Below are 18358 nucleotides of genomic sequence, written 5' to 3' on the forward strand. Positions count from 1 at the left end.
ACCAATCTTGTTTTTTTATACAATTCTCCTTTAAGGGACGTGGCCAGGGCTGTGTCCTATGCCTGCATATTTTTGCTGATAGGTGTCCCTCATTCCCATCTCAAAAAGTTGGGAGGTATGCATGTTTTACCACACCAGGTGACACCAACCCTAGTGATGCCACTGAACCTAGGTACATTTGACCCGTCTCTACTGATCACCCAGAGCAAAAAGGCCACCCCCATGAGCTGTTATAGAGTTCAGCAGAATAGGTTGCATGTCCCACTTTTTGCACCCCCTCCTGCTGAAAAGCCCAAAGCGATCCTTTTCTTTTACTGTCCCTTCAGCCCAGCTTTGTGTTTTAACTGCAGTAATGTTTAGATTAAGACATTGAAAGGGAAATTTAAAGGACAAGTTGTGTCAGGTAGAAGTAGTATGAAAGGCTCCTACCATGGAATGATTTAATTACCGGAGACCTCCACCCTGTAACATACAGCTGCAGACGCGGCACAGGGGCCCCCAGCTTCCTGGATCAGTCCGGAATCTCAGAATGAGCCGGAAAGGTTTCTTTGCTCTTCTATAGAAGAACACGCCTTTCCTGTACTGATGTTTGCTGATGAAATTCTTCCCCAACCATAACATATAGTGCTGGAAGTAAAGTACAAGGCAGATCATCAGAGTGCATTCAATTCATGTCAATGAGTAGAGGCTTCTGATTGGGTGCTCTGTGATCTACCACCTCCACTCTGTATATACTGACTCACCACACAGATTATACAGGATAGATAAGAAGCCGGGAGAAATTATTTTACTATATAGTCTGCATAGCCTACAGGTCATATGTCAATAATTACTGCGATCCCCCACATTTGAAGCCATTGTTGCATTTTTCTCCCATTTTCAATTAGATTTTTAACCCTTTCACGGCCACCGATGTATACATACGTCAGCATCGGGAGGTTCTAAAATGCGTGCAAATCTGAAAAGGCATTTCAGCTTTCAGACGGAATTGATCTGCTGGGTATAGGCCTCTAATGAGTGAGTGAGTGACTTGTATAGCGCTACCTATATGAACTGAATCGCCTCAGGGTGCTTTCTTGCCTCTGGTGTCCATCTGCAGCTTTTTACACGGTCCATTAACCTGTAGGGTCCTGATACACTTACAACATTGACATACACATATACATATTATGGCCAATTTATTTATTTATTTTTGGACAGGGTCTAATTAACCTACCAGCATGTCTTTGGAGTGTGGGAGGAAACCAGAGTACCTGGAGGAAACCCACGCAGGCACAGGGAGAACATGCAAACTCCAGGCAGATAGTGTCATGATTGGGATTTTAACCAGCAACCCTATTGCTGCTAGGTGAAAGTGCTGACCACTACACCACTACACCACTGTGCTGCCCTCTAATAGACCCTGATGTCTTACTAAAGAGAACCTGTCACTGTATATACAATATCACTTTGGTTATTGGTTCCCTGTATGATAGCAATAAAGTTTAGTGAAAAAAGGCCCATAGTTTATGGTTAACTCTAAACTGATGACCTGGATCCTGTTGTTTGTCTGTTGGGAGCTCTTGAGGAGGAATCTCTTACTCTCCATGCACATACAGCGATCATACCTTTATTATATACAATCCGCAAACTCATTGCGCGGTATTGGATTGCTCCTAGGGTGCTCACCAGGGGACAGTGGATAGAACAATATGCTAATTTGCGAGAAATTAACTTACCAACACAGAAATGTGCCTCTAAAATTTTACTGTGTCAACCATAATTAGATGTTCTGGGTCTAGCTCTGCACCAGTTAGTGAGGGACAGAGTTCCTCAGGGGTAGGTCCAATACAGGGTTCTGTTGGCAAATTGGTTTGGTTGGTTCAGACGATGGTAGTCCTTTTCTGGTCTTAACGGAGGTCATGTATGTTTTTCTTTTTTGTTTCTTTTCTGTTTTTGTTTCTTTTACATTTTTGTATTTCTATGGGTTATACCAGAGTTCTGGGACTCAACATGTGCCTTTTTCAAGATGAACAGCATATGCTTTTAGTTAATGTGTACTTTTAATTTGATTGCATTTACAGTATTTCACAAAATTGAGTACACCCCTCAATTTTTTGTAAATATTTTGTTATATCTTATATCTATATTATATTTTCATGTGACAACACTGAAGAAATGACACTTTGCTACAATGTAAAGTAGTGAGTGTACAGCTTGTATAACAGTGTAAATCTGCTGTCCCCTCATAATAACTCAACACACAGCCATTAATGTCTAAACCACTAGCAACAAAAGTGAATACACCCCTAAGTGAAAATGTCCAAATTGGGCCCAATTAACCACTTTCCCTCCCCGGTGTCATGTGACTTGTTCGTGTTACAAGGTCTCAGGTATGAACAGGGAGCAGGTTTGTTAAATTTGGTGTTATCGCTCTCACTCTCTCATACTGGTCACGGAAAGTTCAACATGGCACCTCATGGCAAAGAACTCTCTGAGGATCTGAAAAAAAGAATTGTTGCTCTACATAAAGATGGCCTAAGCTATAAAAAGATTGAAGACTGAAACTGAGATGCAGCACAGTGGCCAAGACCATACAGTGGTTTAACAGGACAGGTTCCACACAGAACAGGCCTTGCCATGGTCGACCAAAGAAGTTGAGTGCACGTGCTCAGCATCATATCCAGAGGTTGTCTTTGGGAAATAGATGTATGAGTGCTGCCAACATTGCTGCAGGGGTTGAAGGGGTGGGGGGTCAGCCTGTCAGTGCTCAGACCATACGCCAGACACTGCATCAAATTGGTCTGTATGGCTGTCATCCCAGAAGGAAGCTACTTCCCTGAGTACCCTCCCCCATCAATCATATCTGGGCTCCCCTCTTTGCTTCCTTGAGTTCCCTCCCCCATCAGTCACAGATAAGCCCCTCCCCTTTTCTGCCCTGAGTTCCCTCCTGCTTTAGTAACATCAGAGCCCCTCCCCCTCACTCCTATGGGTAAACGGCCCTTTCAGTCACAAATGAGCTCTTCCCCCTCACCATCCAGTGCACCCCCCACCTACTATTTAAACACAGATAAACCCCTCCCTGTCAGCTCAGAGAATACCTCCCCCCCACCCCACCACCAATCATAGCTGCGCTCCACCCCTGCACTCCACGGTGCCGTAAGCCTTCAGTCACAGCCCAGCTCCTCCCCATTACTGCTGGGTGACTCCCCTTTCTGTCACATATAAGCTCCTCCCCCTCACATAGGAAAATCTATATTTAGACAAATATGGAGGCTGCCACTGCTGACCCCCCTTGTGAAAATGCCGGTCACTATCAAAGAGAAACAAATATCCGAGATAGCAAGGATAACTTGCCACTAATTTTGTGGCAGTGTTGAATTGTAAGTCTGTTAACATGCTGCACATTTTCACTGGCAAGTTGTACACTTGCACAGCACTTGAACCACATGTTCTAGGTGACACGTTTGTAATTTGTAGCAAATTGACGTGGCAAGTCTCTAGCAAGAGATTCTTTTTCCAACTCGGTGATTCTATTTTTTATTTTTTTATTTTTTTCATGACATGTTGGTGTTATATCTTTCATTGGATGTTGTATGTTGCACTAGTAAATACAGCTGGATAAAAGCAGGCTGCAAAGTAACAAAATTAGATTATTTTAAAGTAGGTGATTCTTTTCTATACCCACTGTATATGTTTTTGTTTAGGACAGGCAAGGAAATCTATAAACAGAGAATATAACAAAACAAATAATGCATTTTTCTCTACTTTAAATCAGTGTTAATTAAAAAATAAAAATAAAAATTGCTGTAGATAAAAAAAGTCAAAATTGTAATCTATAATTTGTCCTATTTAAAATGATGGTGATGATAATTATGATTTTAATACAAAGTATTGCAAAGTTATTTACAACTTACAATAAAAAAAAAATATATATATATTTTTTGTTAGAAATATAGCGATAGACAAAAAATCAGCATAAAAATAATAGCCATGGGAGGAGGATTATGGTAAACTAAGCGTTTAAAATAGGTTAAATAGGGACAAATTGGATTTACTTTTTTTTACTCGTCAGGTTACTTTAACTGACATCATATTCAGACTGAAGCCCATTCCTTTGATCTGCAGAGTACATACAGTATAACACTGTTACTTTTTGTCTGTCTTTTATTGTGCCTAAAGTTTAGCATACATATGATACTAGGCTCCATCCTAACCCAGCCAGAGGTCTGGGCCTAATGTGCAGAAACATTTTTTGGTCCAGCCAGGGAAAATATAGTTTTTGAAAATGCCGGACATTCTAGCAATAAAGTGTCAAGAAGGTAAATTTACAACATAACATTTTGTACAGTAAATTGGTCATGGAAAGGCCAAAAGTTTTTATCTGCGTGTCCACACAGCAAGGGGTGGTTTGGGTCCCCTGTATTCGTCGCTAAACACCAGGCAATGCGTCTGAATGGAAGGTTGGCACAGATTCAGTGTAAACTCTGACTTGGCCTTTTTTGAGTCAGAATTGTGTATTTCAATCTTCAAACTCTGTAAAAGAAAAAGTAATAATCCATCATTTCCATCCCATGAAGCACACAATCATAAAACCTTCTGTAAAAACCTGATGGCACAAAATGAGGTTTCTCAACATCGAAGATGCTATTTTGTTTTTGGTAGGATATGGGGGGGTATTAATATGTGGGTCTTTTTATGGGTCTACTTGTTCTGGTAGGTGCAAAGCATACTCATATCTGAGGGGTACTATTGATGTGGGGAATATGGTCTGTGTGTTCCAGACTGTTGTCTTTATTGTGTGTATCTGATGAGACTGTTGTGTGTGTAGTTGTATTATATTATCTGTGCCTATAACTTAGGTTGTAAATCACTGCTATGCTGTGCGAGACTGCATAGTGTGTTTTCTGTATTGCAGAAGTTGGCTGACGGAATCTGGTTGCAGACAGATAAGTACCGGTGTGTGGACCTTATTATAGGCAGGGACAGATCTCATTGCCAGATATGGATCTGTGTATCTGATGTTTGTGTTGTCATTGGATAAAGTTACATCCAGGGATGAGCTTTCACCATCAATGGTTGTTAAGGAAGTAGCAGGTGCTGGCACCTACTGCGTTATTAGCACCAGTGATGTCTTAAGGCCCCATTTATTTGCTGCCTGGGAATCCGCAGCCATATAAACAAATAGGCAGGGATAGCTGGCTGACATATTGCACATTTTCAAATATGGCCACATGGCCATATTAAGGCAAAAACATTGACCAGATATGGCCATGCCCATATTTGGTCAATGACATAGCTGGGTTTACCTTGTCCCTTTGCTTACATTTAGCAGCAGGGACGAGAGATGTCAATCACAGTGAGTGTAGTGACTTAATCACTCTTGTCTGTCGATCTGCGAGGTCATTGATTGTGATTGATGAAGATCTGCATCAATGGATGATGCGATTGATGGTTTTACATCATGGAACATCTCCTAGGAGTTTTTTTCCCCAGGGCAGCACCCAGTCTCTGTGCAATTCCTCTGCCTATTAGCCTAGAAAATGGCCATTGCTGTTTTTCAACATTTTACTCCCATTGATTAATGGGACTCAGATTAGGCCGAACCAGCTTGGAACGGAACCAAGGTATATTTCGCTCACCCCAGTTATGGCTTGAAGTATGACTAAAGAAAAAACTTTATTTTTTGTTTTAGACACAGTGGAGATTGATTAGAACACACCTATTAGGTGTTTATTGCTGTCTGTGCACCTGTTAAGGAGATTCACCCTCTTTATATTTCCCGTTTACTATTATAATTGAAAGTGAAATAAAAAAAAAATCCCACATTTTGGGCTGTCCCCAGAACAGTAATAGAGGGTCAATCTTCCACTGGGGACGCTAGTTCTAGTAACCTGGGGGATCTCACTTTCTGTTTGGGCTATGGCTTCTACAGTGTCCGTGCGGCCTGCAGTATGTAGGCCATACTAAAAGACCTCTTCATAAAAGGATCTCTGAACATATCCACAATATAGAGATTGAATATAAAAAGCATTGTTTATCCCTACATTACAGAGAAATACAAAACAGGGATTCCCCCTCATTGCAGTTTTGGGGAATAGAGAATGCTAAACCTCATTAAAGTGGCACAAATAAGGTCAGATATCTATCTCAGAAAGTGAATTTATATTTCTGCAGACACTGAAACTCCAGGGTTTGAATGTTGAACTTGACATCAATTGTTTTACAAGCGATGCTTATTATTCGACACTGCAGAACATATACTACATGAGTTGTGATTCAGTATTCCTAATGTTCAACATTGGTTTAGTTATAACTGATTAATTTTTGTGGTATAGTCCTTATGGACAGAATTCTCCTCCCCCTTTCTCTTTGTGTACCAGTGTCTTGTACAATTTTGTTTTATCATGTTTTTATATGGAGTCTACATTCTTCTTCATTATTTTTTCATAATATATTTTTTTATCCTTGTTTTCCTTGGTTATTAGAAAATTTATAATTGTCCTCTTTATCCCTTTTTTTTGTTAATGATCTTTATTACATATCCTTAGTACACACGTTAGTTTTTTTGTTTTTGTTTTGATATTTCCTTTTAAGGGGTTATCAGAATCACAATACTTTAAGGTATGTATGAGGTCAATTTATTCTAGGTTATATATTAGTTAGTGATTTTATCATTGGATTAAATTGATAATGATATTTATTAGAATTTGATGTATTGTACATTTAATATGGGTATTTTACAAATTTCTGTTATATTGTTATAATATTTTTATAGTGTATATATATATATATATATATATATATATATATATATATATATATATATATATATATATATATATATATATATATAGTTTGATATATATATATAGTTTGATATATATACATTTAATATTCTATAAATGTGTGATTGGCTTTATCTAATTTATTTTCATGACTGATGGGCAATAAAACAATTAATTTATTTTATGCATTTGAAGTATTTGTATTCTATGGCAGTGCTTGCAACATGTAAAGTTATATTGTATTGTAGTGACAGCTCTGAGTCCCACTTAGAATGTTTTCATGCGTGCCGGGTGAAGGACCCATCCCGGCAGGTATTGGGGCTCAGGTATATTAGAAGCAGCTCTTCCAGCACCAGTCATCCCCCTTGAAAAAGTATTTTACAGATGAAACGTTGGGAGTGGAAGCTGATGCTGAGAAGAGCTTTGGATCTGCATCTCTTGAGCAGTGGAAGGGTTGTGAGCCATCTGGAGATTTGAGCTGCTGGCCAGCTGATTACTGCATTCTGCTGCTGCTGCACACACTCTCCACAGGAAATCGTCTTTCAATCAGTTTGCTTGCAGTCTATGTGAGTATTATTTTAGTGTCTTTAATAAAATTATCATACCATTGGAGTTCTCCTGTGCTCTTTTTATGTAGCCATCTAAAGGAATTGGGAAGGGAGAGCAGAAGGAATGGCAGAGAACAGCCTAAGTACCTGACATGAGGCTTACCCGTTCCTGGATAGGCATATGTACCTGGTAAGTGCAAACTCTGTTTGTGGTGGAGGGAGTACTTTTCGATATACAGTGGGTATAGAAAAGAATCACTCCCCTTTAAAATAATCACATTTTGTTGCTTCACAGCCTGAAATGTTTTTATCCAGCTGTATTTACTAGTGCAATTTATAACATCCAAGTGGAAGATATAACACCAAAATGTCAGAAAAAAAGTTTAAAAATCCAAAAACAGAATCGCTGAGTTGGAAAAAGGATCACTCCCCTTGTGTAAGTATTTTGTTGGACCACTTTTTGCTTTAATTGAAATTTTAAAAGTTCAGTTACATTTGATGGTGACCGTTTGTGGACTGCAGTCTTCAAGTCATTCCACAGATTTTCATTGGGGTTTAAGTCTGGGCTCTGACCAGGCCATGCAAGGACATTCACCTTTTTCTCCTTCAACCACTGTGTGGTAATTTTTCATGTGTGCTTTGGGTCATTGTCATGTTGGAAGGCAAACCTTCTTCCCATTGACAACTTTCTGGCAGAGGGCAGCAGATTTTCCTCAAGAATTTGAAGGTTTTTTGCCCCATCTATTTTTCTTCTATCCTGACCTATGTTCCAGTACCTGCTGCAGAGAAACACCCCCATATTACCACCCCCCATAACAGGATATTACCACCTCCATGCTTTACTGTAGGAATGGTATTTGGTTGGTGAGCTGTATTGGATTTCCGCCAGACATTGTGTGGTGTTGAGGCCAAATAATACAATTTTAGTCTCATCTGACCAGAATACCTTTTTTTCATGTGGCCTCAGAATCTTCAAGGTGCATTTAAGGTGGTCAGAATAAGACTAAAACTGAGTTATGAGGCCTCAACACCAAACAATATGTCTGGTGGAAATCCAGTACAGCTCACAAACAACACCATCCCTACAGTAAAGCATGGAGGTGGTACTATCCTGTTATGGGGGTGTTTCTATGCAGCAGGGACTGGAACACTTGTCAGGATAGAAGGAAAAATAGATGGGGCAAAATACTGTCAAATTCTCGAAGAAAATCTGCTGCCCTCTGCCAGAAAATTGTCAGTGGAAAAAAGGTTTACCTTTCAACATGACAATGACCCAAAGCCCACAGCAACAATGAGCCCACAGTGGTTGGAGGAGAAAAGGGTGAATGTCCCTGCATGGCCTAGTCAGAGCCCAATTGGAAATCTGTGGAATGACTTGAAGTCTGCAGACCACAAATGGTCACCATCAAATTTAACTGAACTTGAGCAGTTCTGCAAAGAAGAGTGGGCAAATATGGCAAAGTCTAGATGTGCAAAGTTAGTAGAGACATATCCCGACAGGCTAAAGGCTGTAATTAAAGCAAAATGTGGTCCAACAAAATACTGACACAAATCCTTTTTCAAACTCAGTGATTTTATTTTTGAATTTTTCTTTTTTTTCTGACATGTTAGCATTATATATTTCACTTGGATGTTATAAGTTGCACTAGAAAATACAGCTGCATAAAACAAAAACTGTATCAGTCTTCATTATTTTGAAGGAGGTGATTTTTTTCTATACCCACTGTAACTAACTCAAGCACATGGGAAGAAGTACTTGTAGGAGGACATTTTTATACAACACTCCATTGGACTTTGTATTGGTTTGGGCATGTGTTGAATTTTTTTATAATTTTTTTCATGGTGGATTCCTTTGTCATTTTCATATGCACATTCACTTGAAGAGTGGATTATGTCAGCACTTATTTATTTATTAACACTGATTTATTTATTAATACTGACTACCACATAGCCATCAGAGTACACCAGACTGTATGCAAGATTTGCATCTACCTGTGTGTCTCTAGCCAGCTACGTTTTGGGTGAGTCTCCCCATAAAGGTAGCTGGAGGTAAAGTCTGTGAGTGGGTGTGTGCACTAACTCTAGAAGTAATATTGCAGGAAGGCTGCGAAAAATATTCAGCCAGCACACAGAACTAGCGGGCATCCTTTGGCAAAAATCATTCAATGTGCACTCTATAAGGAGTATTATGGCCCCCTGGGTGGCCTTTGTAAAAGTCTCATGAGTTGGTCATCCTACAACACCTTCATGTCACATTACAGTGTGGATCCAACCCCGCTGACTTATGTTGAATTTGCTTTCAAGACTGTGTTGTCTTCTTCTTGCTTTGTCAAACATTACATTTCTACATTATAGGCATCCTTGCCTTCTATGTAGTGATTTCTTTACTTTATGTGTAGTGCCCTGTTTGTGTCATAAAACTCGAAAAATGTTTCATACACAACCTAATTTTTTACTTTCCTAGCAGCTAATCATGGCAACATACAATTCCTCCCTCTTGTTTTGAGCCATTTACGAGGATGGGAGAAGAGTTCTGTAGCATTTGATTTTTTCATTATCTCAGGTCCTCAGGGGTTAGGTTAGGGCAGAACTTATTGGCATATGTAAGCTGCCATGGTTATGGTTAAATGCTGGGAAAGGAAAATCATGGTAAGTATGAAACAATTTTCCAAGTATCTCACATATGAACACTTTCAGAAGGTCCATTTGTTGACAGCAATGGCTGTAATAGTTACTGTATTTGCAAAACAACTCCCGGCTGTCATTTTGACAGGTGGGTATTGCTGGCACATGCGAGGGAGTAAGGCAGAAGAACTGGGCGTACTACACACACCCTGTATACTTCATTGACGTGATGTGTAGCACACGCCACATCCAAAACTGTTTTATTAATAGGCTGAATTAATTAAAGTCTGAACATATTATTATTACAATCTGCAGTAGTACGTTGCATTACCTTCATATCTGTAGATGGATCAACAAGGTCCCATGTGTAAACTTGGTCTTCTGTATTTAATTTCAACATGTGCTGTTTTTAAAAAATCTTCAGGTAAATTACCATCAGGATATAGCTTTCTGTACCTGATAAAGAAATGAACCTGATTATTAAAATATAAGCCAGGCCTGAGTCAAGCAACAGTTCACTCTGGTTTCATGAACTCTCCAAGACCTTTTGAGATAGCTAAAGTAAACTCAAACTCAATCTTTCTAAAACTAAGCTTGTAATATTTCCTCCTTCCCAATCCCCTCCCCCCATGACTTTACCATTGAGATCAACAACACAGCCATTGGTCCCTTCGCACATGCCAGGGTGCTTGGTGTAATCCTAGACTCTGATTTCTCCTTTGGGCCCCACAACTAATCACTGGCTAAATCTTACCGCCTTAACCTCCGCAACATTTCCAGAATTCGCCCCTTTCTGACTAGCGACACAACAAAACAACTTATCCATGGCTTGGTTATATCCCGCCTTGACTACTGCAACTCCCTTTTCAGTGGCCTACCATTATACAGGCTATCCCCCTTCAGTCTATTATGAATGCTGCTGCTAGACTTATACACCTTACTAACCAATCCATGACTGCTGCCCCTCTCTGCCAATCTCTTCACTGGCTTTCACTAGTCCAAAATTCAAAATACTAACCACAACATACAAAGTCATCCATAACATCACCCCCAGCTACATCACCAACCTTATCTGCAGATATTGCCCAAATCGTCCTGTCTGCTCCTCCCAAGACCTCCTGCTCTCTAGCTCCCTTGTTACCTTCTGTCATGTTTGCATCCAGGACTTTTCCAGAATCTCTCCCATCCCCTGGAACTCCCTACCCCATTGTATCCGGTCAGCTCCTACCCTGTCTGCCTTTAGGCGATCCCTGAAAACTCATTTATTCAGGGAAGCCTACCCCACCTCCACCAAAAAACTGTATTTGAGTCACTTCCATCAGATCATATTACCTATTGTACCACCCCCCTTTAGATTGCATAGGATGCATTAAGGTGAAAAAACACAAGGGTGTACAACCCCTTTAAAGAGGTTGTAAACCCTTTAAAATTACTTTTTACTACAGGCAACTCTATAATTAGGCTTACCTGTAGCTACACTGGATATCTCCTAAACCTGCACGGTTTAGGAGATATCCCTGTATTTGCATGTGTCGGCGTGTTTGTTCCAGGGCCGGTGCAACCACTAGGCAAACTAGGTAGCCGCCTAGGGCGCACTGCTGCCTAGGGACGCCCCTGCCACTGGTTTCCCTCCACGTCTGCATGCTCTGCAGGCTGCAGCATGCAACTAACTCAGTCTGACCGGTAGTGTAATTAGAGGCATAGAGCAGCACTGGAACCAGCGCTAGAGGACGCAGAGCCGATGCTTTCTGTATAGCGCCACATTCTGTCACATGGGCAGGGTAAAGGGGGTGAAGCCAATAGTGACGGAAAAATTAGGTTTCACCTAGGGTGTCAAAAAACCTTGCACCAGCCCTGCTTTGTTCCGTGAGCTGGCTAACCCATGGTAATCTTGTCCCCAGTGCAATGTCCCAGCTTTGACAAAACAGGGAGGCACTGTTCTAGTAGGGCCTTTTGCCAGCCCTACATCTCACCCCGGGAAGACCTTCTGTGGTTGGGCTGTGTGCATGGAGAAAGGCCCCAGGCCCCTAGAGAATACATCCCCTCCATGAGAAGACTGTGTGCCTAGAAGTAATGCAGACCTAAGAGGTCCTACTAGAATCACCCTGGAACAGAGGAAAACCCGAACCTCCCAATTTATAGCTGCTGCACTCAAAAGGAAGCTGCCAGATGATCCCAGATGCTGACTGCTGAGTCCCACCCTGTGACTACTAGTCAGGGAGTGTGAGAGCCCCTCTGAAGATTTTCAGTATCCTACCTCATTCTGTCCTTCTAACCTACCAAGCTAAATTAAAGTATCAGAACTACATTAATGTCTGGACCTGCATTACTGGTGGCATAAAAATGTGATTTACTTGGAGACAAGGTAGTCGTAGGGGGAAGTCCCTCTTATATTTCCATGACCCCTTTATGTGGAGGAACTAGAAAATTATGAACATCGGGAGACTAGCTGTTCGATTTCAATTTAGCTGGGGTTCAGGATTTCCTATTTACCAGGTGTGGTGAAGAACGGATGTACTGTAATTGCTGTCAGGTGAGGTGCATCTTACATGACCTCTCCGCTGAAACATACACAAGCTACTTGAACAAACCTAGAGGCACACAATATGTAATACAAATTGTAATACTAAAAAGAGACCATGTACAAGAACCTATTTTATGGGGTTCCTTTGATGTGGTGCATAATAGGGAATTAAAACTTTAATGGATTTGTCTTCAAGATTGTCCAGAGTTGAGCTTTATTGTACAGTATGAAGGCTTAGCGTGATTAAATTCAAAACTGATAATAGCTTATAATCTTCTTGGCACTCTATGACTAGCATATAATTGATGTTACTTCTCATGGAATGGATGCTACTCATTATATAATGGTTATTATTACTCATATCATTCATGGTACCTGATTATTTCCACAGTGCAGCCCAGACGTCGGAGACCCTCTAAGCTTCGATCTGATTCTGAGATCTTCTCATCAATATCAAATCTTGTCTCCAGTGTGCTCAGAGTTTGGTTTGTAGAGATAGCTGAGCAGAGGTCATCACAACACAGTAATGTTGTCTGACAATTATAAAATCTTGTTGGAGAAAAAGGAAATTAAAATTGAGATTTTTAGAAAACAAGGATAATGCACTGGATAGAAAAAAAAAAAAACACAAAGAAAATACAAAGCACCAACTGACTTCCAGAACTATACCTCAACATCAATGTAAATACATATTTAAATAAAGCAGCCTGCTGAGAACATGGGGCTAACCAAATGTCCCCATGGGATTTGTCACCCCCTACATCCAACCCCTCCTTTTTTGTGTATGGTCTTCAATGGTTAACAGCTTTAATTGAATTAGTACAATAAAAATGTACATTATTATTATTATACAGGATTTATATAGCGTCAACAGTTTACAACATGAGGGCAGACAGTACAGTTACAATACAATTCAATAAAGGAGGAATCTAATTTTCTAACTTTCGAATTTTAACATTTTTGGATTTTCGAATTTAGGATTTTCGAATTTCCGAATTTTCTGAAAAAATTGTTAACCCCTTCCCGACCAAATTGTTAGCAGATCCCGATTCCCTCAGGGGAGAGGAGACAGATCGTGTGTTCATACTAAGTATGAACACTGATCTCTTTCTCCTCCTAGTCAGTCCCATCCCCCCACAGTAAGAACACACCTAGGGAACACAATTAACCCCTTGATCACCCCCTAGTGTTTACCCCTTCCCTGCCAGTGACATTTATACAGTAATCAGTGCATTTTTATAGCACTGATCACTGTATAATTATCACTGGTCCCAAAAATGTGTCAAAAATGTCCAATCTGTCCGCCACAATATCGCAGTTCTGATAAAAAATGCAGATGACCACCATTACTAGTAAAAAAAAAAAATTAATAACAAAAATGCCATAAATCTATCCCCTTTTTGTAGCCGCTGTAACTTTTGCGCAAACCAATCAATATACACTTACTGGGATTTTTTTTTAACAAAAATGTATAGAAGAATACATATCGGCCTAAACTGAGGAAAAAATATATATATATATTTTTTAAATTGAGATATTTATTATAGCAAAAAGTAAAAGATAATGGTGGTGATTTTCTAAGACGAATGCGATGTGCCGGTTCATATCTTAATTGGTGCGCCAGAAAAGTCATTAACCAAACATGTTGCTAGCACTTTCACCTAGCAGCAAAAAGGGTCGTTGGTTCGAATCTGGACTTTGCATGTTCTGTGTCTTGTGCCTGCATGGGTTTCCTTTGGGTACTCCGGTTTCTTCCCACACTCTAAAAACATGCTGGTAGGTAAATTGGATCCTGTCAAAATTGGCCCTAATATGTCTGAATGTGTGTTAGGGACCCACACAAACACCACCCCATGTTAATAATAAAAAATAAAAAATTCTTAATTTGCAAATAAGGATCATTACTTCCTCAGAGAACAGTGAGCGGGGCATGGTGGTGGGAAGAAATTAGCAGCAGTACAAGCAACTCCCTGTAGGGGCGTGATGTCCTTCCTGTGTGCTGGCCACTGTTTCCACCACTTCCACCACTGTCTCGCATACACAGCGGTCGTGCGTATAGATGCATTTGGCGCATCTAGCAGCAGGAACCCAATTTGTATGGAAATTAATAGTAAGGCAGATGCAGATTTCCAGGACTGGACTAACAAATGTTTCTAGTGAAAGGCAACTGGTGTTTTCTATTAAACAAGGTCTAAATGGGCCATTGACATGCATCACATTTGAACTTAGGAATGTGTCTTTGCAAGGTTAAACTAAATGAAATCCTTTCTTATTTTTGCTTGGGGATAGACTGCAGAGGGATCAGAAATCTTGTCAGTTTTTGGGGATGTCTGCACCCCCGATAGCGTGAAGACATAGGGTTGCCACCTGTATGGGATTCACCCGGACCGTACGGGATTTGAATCATGTGCCCAGGATTCCCCTTGCCTGATCCCTGGACACATTATTTATGCTGCGCTGTGGCTGAGAAGCTTCACACAGCAGCAGCTCTCAAAGTACCAACTTTATCGAATACTGAATCTTTCAGACGCGCCCTTGCTAACACCCTCTCATATAGGGAGTGTGGGCAGGGAAAGTCAAATTTCTTCAGTTCAATTCAATTATTATTTTTTATAAAATGTCGAAATATTATAAATTAATTGCATAAAAAATAGTAATTGAATACACAATACCAATGCTGCAAATCTACTGATTAGAATATACCAATAAAATGTGCTGCAGCCACAAATTGGTAGCATGCACTTTACTTATTATTGATGATTCACTGCACTGAGATTGTGGATTTAATTATTTTGGTATGGGCAGGAGGGGCTCGGGCACCCCAAAAGTCAACCACCTTCTTCCCATATTTAGGGGGACAAGGGCCTCTTCCACACAACCCTAGGCTGGGGTTGTGGGGGGCTGCAGACAGGGGACTTTACGAAATGTGGAAAGCCCCTTTAAACTAGTGGGTACAAGGTGCTTTTGGTTGGTATTGGGCTGAGCCCAACATGCCCCAAGGGCAGCCACCTATATTGAGTGCATGTGGCCTTGTATGGTTCAGGAGGGGGTTGGGCAATTGCTCTTCTCGCCCCTTTCCTAGCTGGCCCTGTTGTATGCTCTGAAAAAGGATGTGGTTTGGACTGGTGAAGGCAGCTCCCAGCCTTTGTAGAATGGAGTGGAGTGTGGAGTACCCCTTTTAAAAGCAAAAGTTAGCCAAAAGAAAACACATGCATTAGAAGGGGGAGACAAGAGCATTGTAGAATGGAGTGTGGAGTTCCCCTTTAAAAGCAAAGGCTAGCCCAAGGAAATCATATGCATTAGAGGGGGGAAGGTTAAATGCCCTTTTAGGAGGAGCTAGAGGAGCGAGAGTCTTTTTACATCATTTTAACCACTTCAATACAGGGCACTTTCGCCCCCTTCCTTCCCAGCCCAATTTTCAGCTTTCATCGCTCTATGGCTTTCAGTGACAATTGCGCGGTCATGCTACACTGTACCAAAATTACATTTTTATCATTTTGTTCGCACAAATAGAGCTTTATTTTGGTGTTATTTATTCACGACTCCGTTTTTTATTTTTTGCGATATAATGGCAAAAAAAGCGGAAATTGGAAAAAAAAACAATATTTTCTTTTTTCTATTTTAAAAGAAATCCAATAAAATCAAATTTTGTCATAAATTTAAGCCAAAATGTATTCTGCTACATGTTTTTGGTAAAAAATATTTCCGTTAAGTGTATAATAATTGGTTTGTGTGATCACAGACATATGTACGCAAATGATCATGTACATATGTGTGCAGGTGATCACGTACATATGTGTGCAGATAATCATTGGGACATGTGATTTTAGGGGGACATGTTTTTATTATTTGGGACATGTGTTATTATTTGGGGACATGTATGTTTATTGGGGACATGTGTGTTTTGGGGACATATGTGGGGACATTGTGTTTATACTGTGTGGTGTGTTGTGTGTTTACACTAGACTGATGATCAGTGAGTAAAAAGCTGTAAAAAACAGTTTATACTCACTGATCATCAGCCGGCTGCAGCGATCTGCTCTCCTCTCCTCAGCGATGACTTCTGTGTGAGGAGAGGAGGAGCCGATTGCCTAGCAACCGGCTGTTTGTTTACATCACATGATGGCCGTGATTGGACACGGTCGTCATGTGATCAGGAGGGCCAATCACAGAGCCCTCCTGCCGATCTGAGATGCGCCGTGTCCGGGTGACACGAGCACATCGGGATCGCGCCGCACGCGATCCCGCTCCTTCTGAAGGACGTTCCTGAACGTCCTATCAGAAGTAGACGGCTCCCACCCGGCCGTATATGTGCATTGGGTGGGAAGTGGTTAACAAGGTGTATGTCACATGTTGGCAACGTAACATGCTAACATGACCTGTGTGCAAATCTCCTTAAAAAAATATATAAAGGTGAACCAATGTAAAAAAATAAAAAGTTTAGAGGTGCGCCCGTTCAGCCCACACAATTGCATTTACGTTGCTTGACATTTACTAAGATTTTGGCCATGCAGTGAACAAACGCATTTGAACGAGCACAAGAGCCGCTTGCCCATGCGCAGTGCTTACATTGATCTTGCGCAGTTCTTAACATACTTGCAGGCACAGCAGGCTTTCTCTGAAAATGTTACTTTCTCATTCTATTTTGGGCATACTGTATTTGTTACTTGGGTAGTTGTTACTAAACTTCCTCACATCACCCCATAATATTGGCACCGCCATCTTCGGTTAATATTGAATTAAAGATGCCGTGCGCAATGTCCATAGTGGCACACAGATTGCATTCTCCCTTTGGCCAAGATCGCTATAGTAAATAGGGAATTTGCACTCTGTTCCCGGGGGACCGTTTCATAAAAAGGAAAATATGCGCTGCGCCTCGCCGTGTGCCTCTACTGATGGCACACTACTTTCATAAATCAGTCCTATTGTATTTATTTCAAAATTGGCACTCTTCTTTTGTTTATAGTGCAAAAAACGCAGAGGTGATCAAATACCACCAAAAGAAAGCTATACTTCTGAGAAAAAAAAGGACGTTTTGGGTACAGCGTCGCACGACCATGCAATTGTCAGTTAAAGTGACGTAGTGTCGTATCAAAAAAATATGTAATATTTCTAAATGAACAAATTTGTCTAATTTCGTTGAAAAACTTTTTCGGAACTAAACAAATTGCACATGTCTACTGCAAAGTATTGTATAATTTAGCTTATAGTTTAATTCTCAGTTCTCCTTCAGTAGGTGACAACCTGGATCTCTAAATCCCTCAAACAGAAAGTTTTTCTAGTATTATAGAATTATAGTACACTTCTCACCTCAGTTCCTTCAGGGTACAGTCTGGGTGTTTGAGTCCTTTAAAGATCTGTTTTATTCCAGAGTCCCCTAGATGGTTCCATGATAAATCCAGTTTGGTGAGAGATCGATTTGCAAAAAGGACAGATTGGAGGCCATTACAGCTCAAGCGAGTCAATTCACACATATTAATGCTGCAGAAAAAAAACACACATTCATGTATGGTGTCATTCAGTTGCCTGAAACTGTCAAAGTGGTATTTTACGATAATATCCTGCAAAGTATTGTAAAGCCTATAGTGTAATTCTCACTTCAACCCCTGTAGGGTAGAGCCTGGATTTCAGAGTCCCTCACACAGAAGTTTAATTTCAGAGTTCCAAAACAAGACAAAAAACAGAATGATTTTTAAAAATGGGGATGGTGAATATATTACGGGCTAGTACACACTTCTAACTCCTCTTTAAGCCCCCTCCCATGTAGACAGAGTATTGAGATATATCCAAAACTTTTCCCTGCGGCAAAGTTTATGGAATCTCTCCACTGCAGAGTCACAAGGGAATATGCTGTATGACACAAACTTGAAGGTCCTCCATAGAGCAGCTATGTT

At 40.5% G+C, this 18358-nt stretch overlaps 3 protein-coding genes across 5 annotated transcripts in view; 1 reads left to right on the forward strand and 2 right to left on the reverse strand.

Annotated features, from left to right (window-relative positions):
- The window catches only part of LOC143955416 (NACHT, LRR and PYD domains-containing protein 3-like), a 69182-nt gene extending 68653 nt beyond the window's left edge, over positions 1-529 (reverse strand). The window contains exon 1 of the mRNA XM_077465467.1: positions 430-529. The gene's annotated coding sequence lies outside the window, so the exon portion shown is untranslated. The remainder of the gene's footprint in view (positions 1-429) is intronic.
- Positions 1-18358, forward strand: part of LOC143956162 (uncharacterized) — a 713750-nt gene that overhangs the window by 299443 nt on the left and 395949 nt on the right. The gene's annotated exons all lie outside the window — the stretch shown is intronic.
- LOC143956182 (NACHT, LRR and PYD domains-containing protein 12-like) overlaps positions 4129-18358 on the reverse strand; it is a 52427-nt gene continuing 38197 nt past the window's right edge. For all 3 annotated transcript variants that reach the window (XM_077466335.1, XM_077466336.1, XM_077466337.1), the window contains 4 exons: positions 17775-17945; positions 12840-13013; positions 10272-10396; positions 4129-4515 (listed from right to left, as the gene is read on the reverse strand). In XM_077466335.1, coding sequence (XP_077322461.1) covers positions 10291-10396; positions 12840-13013; positions 17775-17945 — 451 coding nt within the window. In that variant the 3' untranslated portion in view covers positions 4129-4515; positions 10272-10290. The remainder of the gene's footprint in view (positions 4516-10271; positions 10397-12839; positions 13014-17774; positions 17946-18358) is intronic.

This window comes from Lithobates pipiens, unplaced genomic scaffold (genome assembly GCF_037356315.1).
Source record: "Lithobates pipiens isolate NorthernLeopardFrog02 unplaced genomic scaffold, aLitPip1_a1.2 Scaffold_35, whole genome shotgun sequence".
Classification (NCBI taxonomy): domain Eukaryota; kingdom Metazoa; phylum Chordata; class Amphibia; order Anura; family Ranidae; genus Lithobates; species Lithobates pipiens.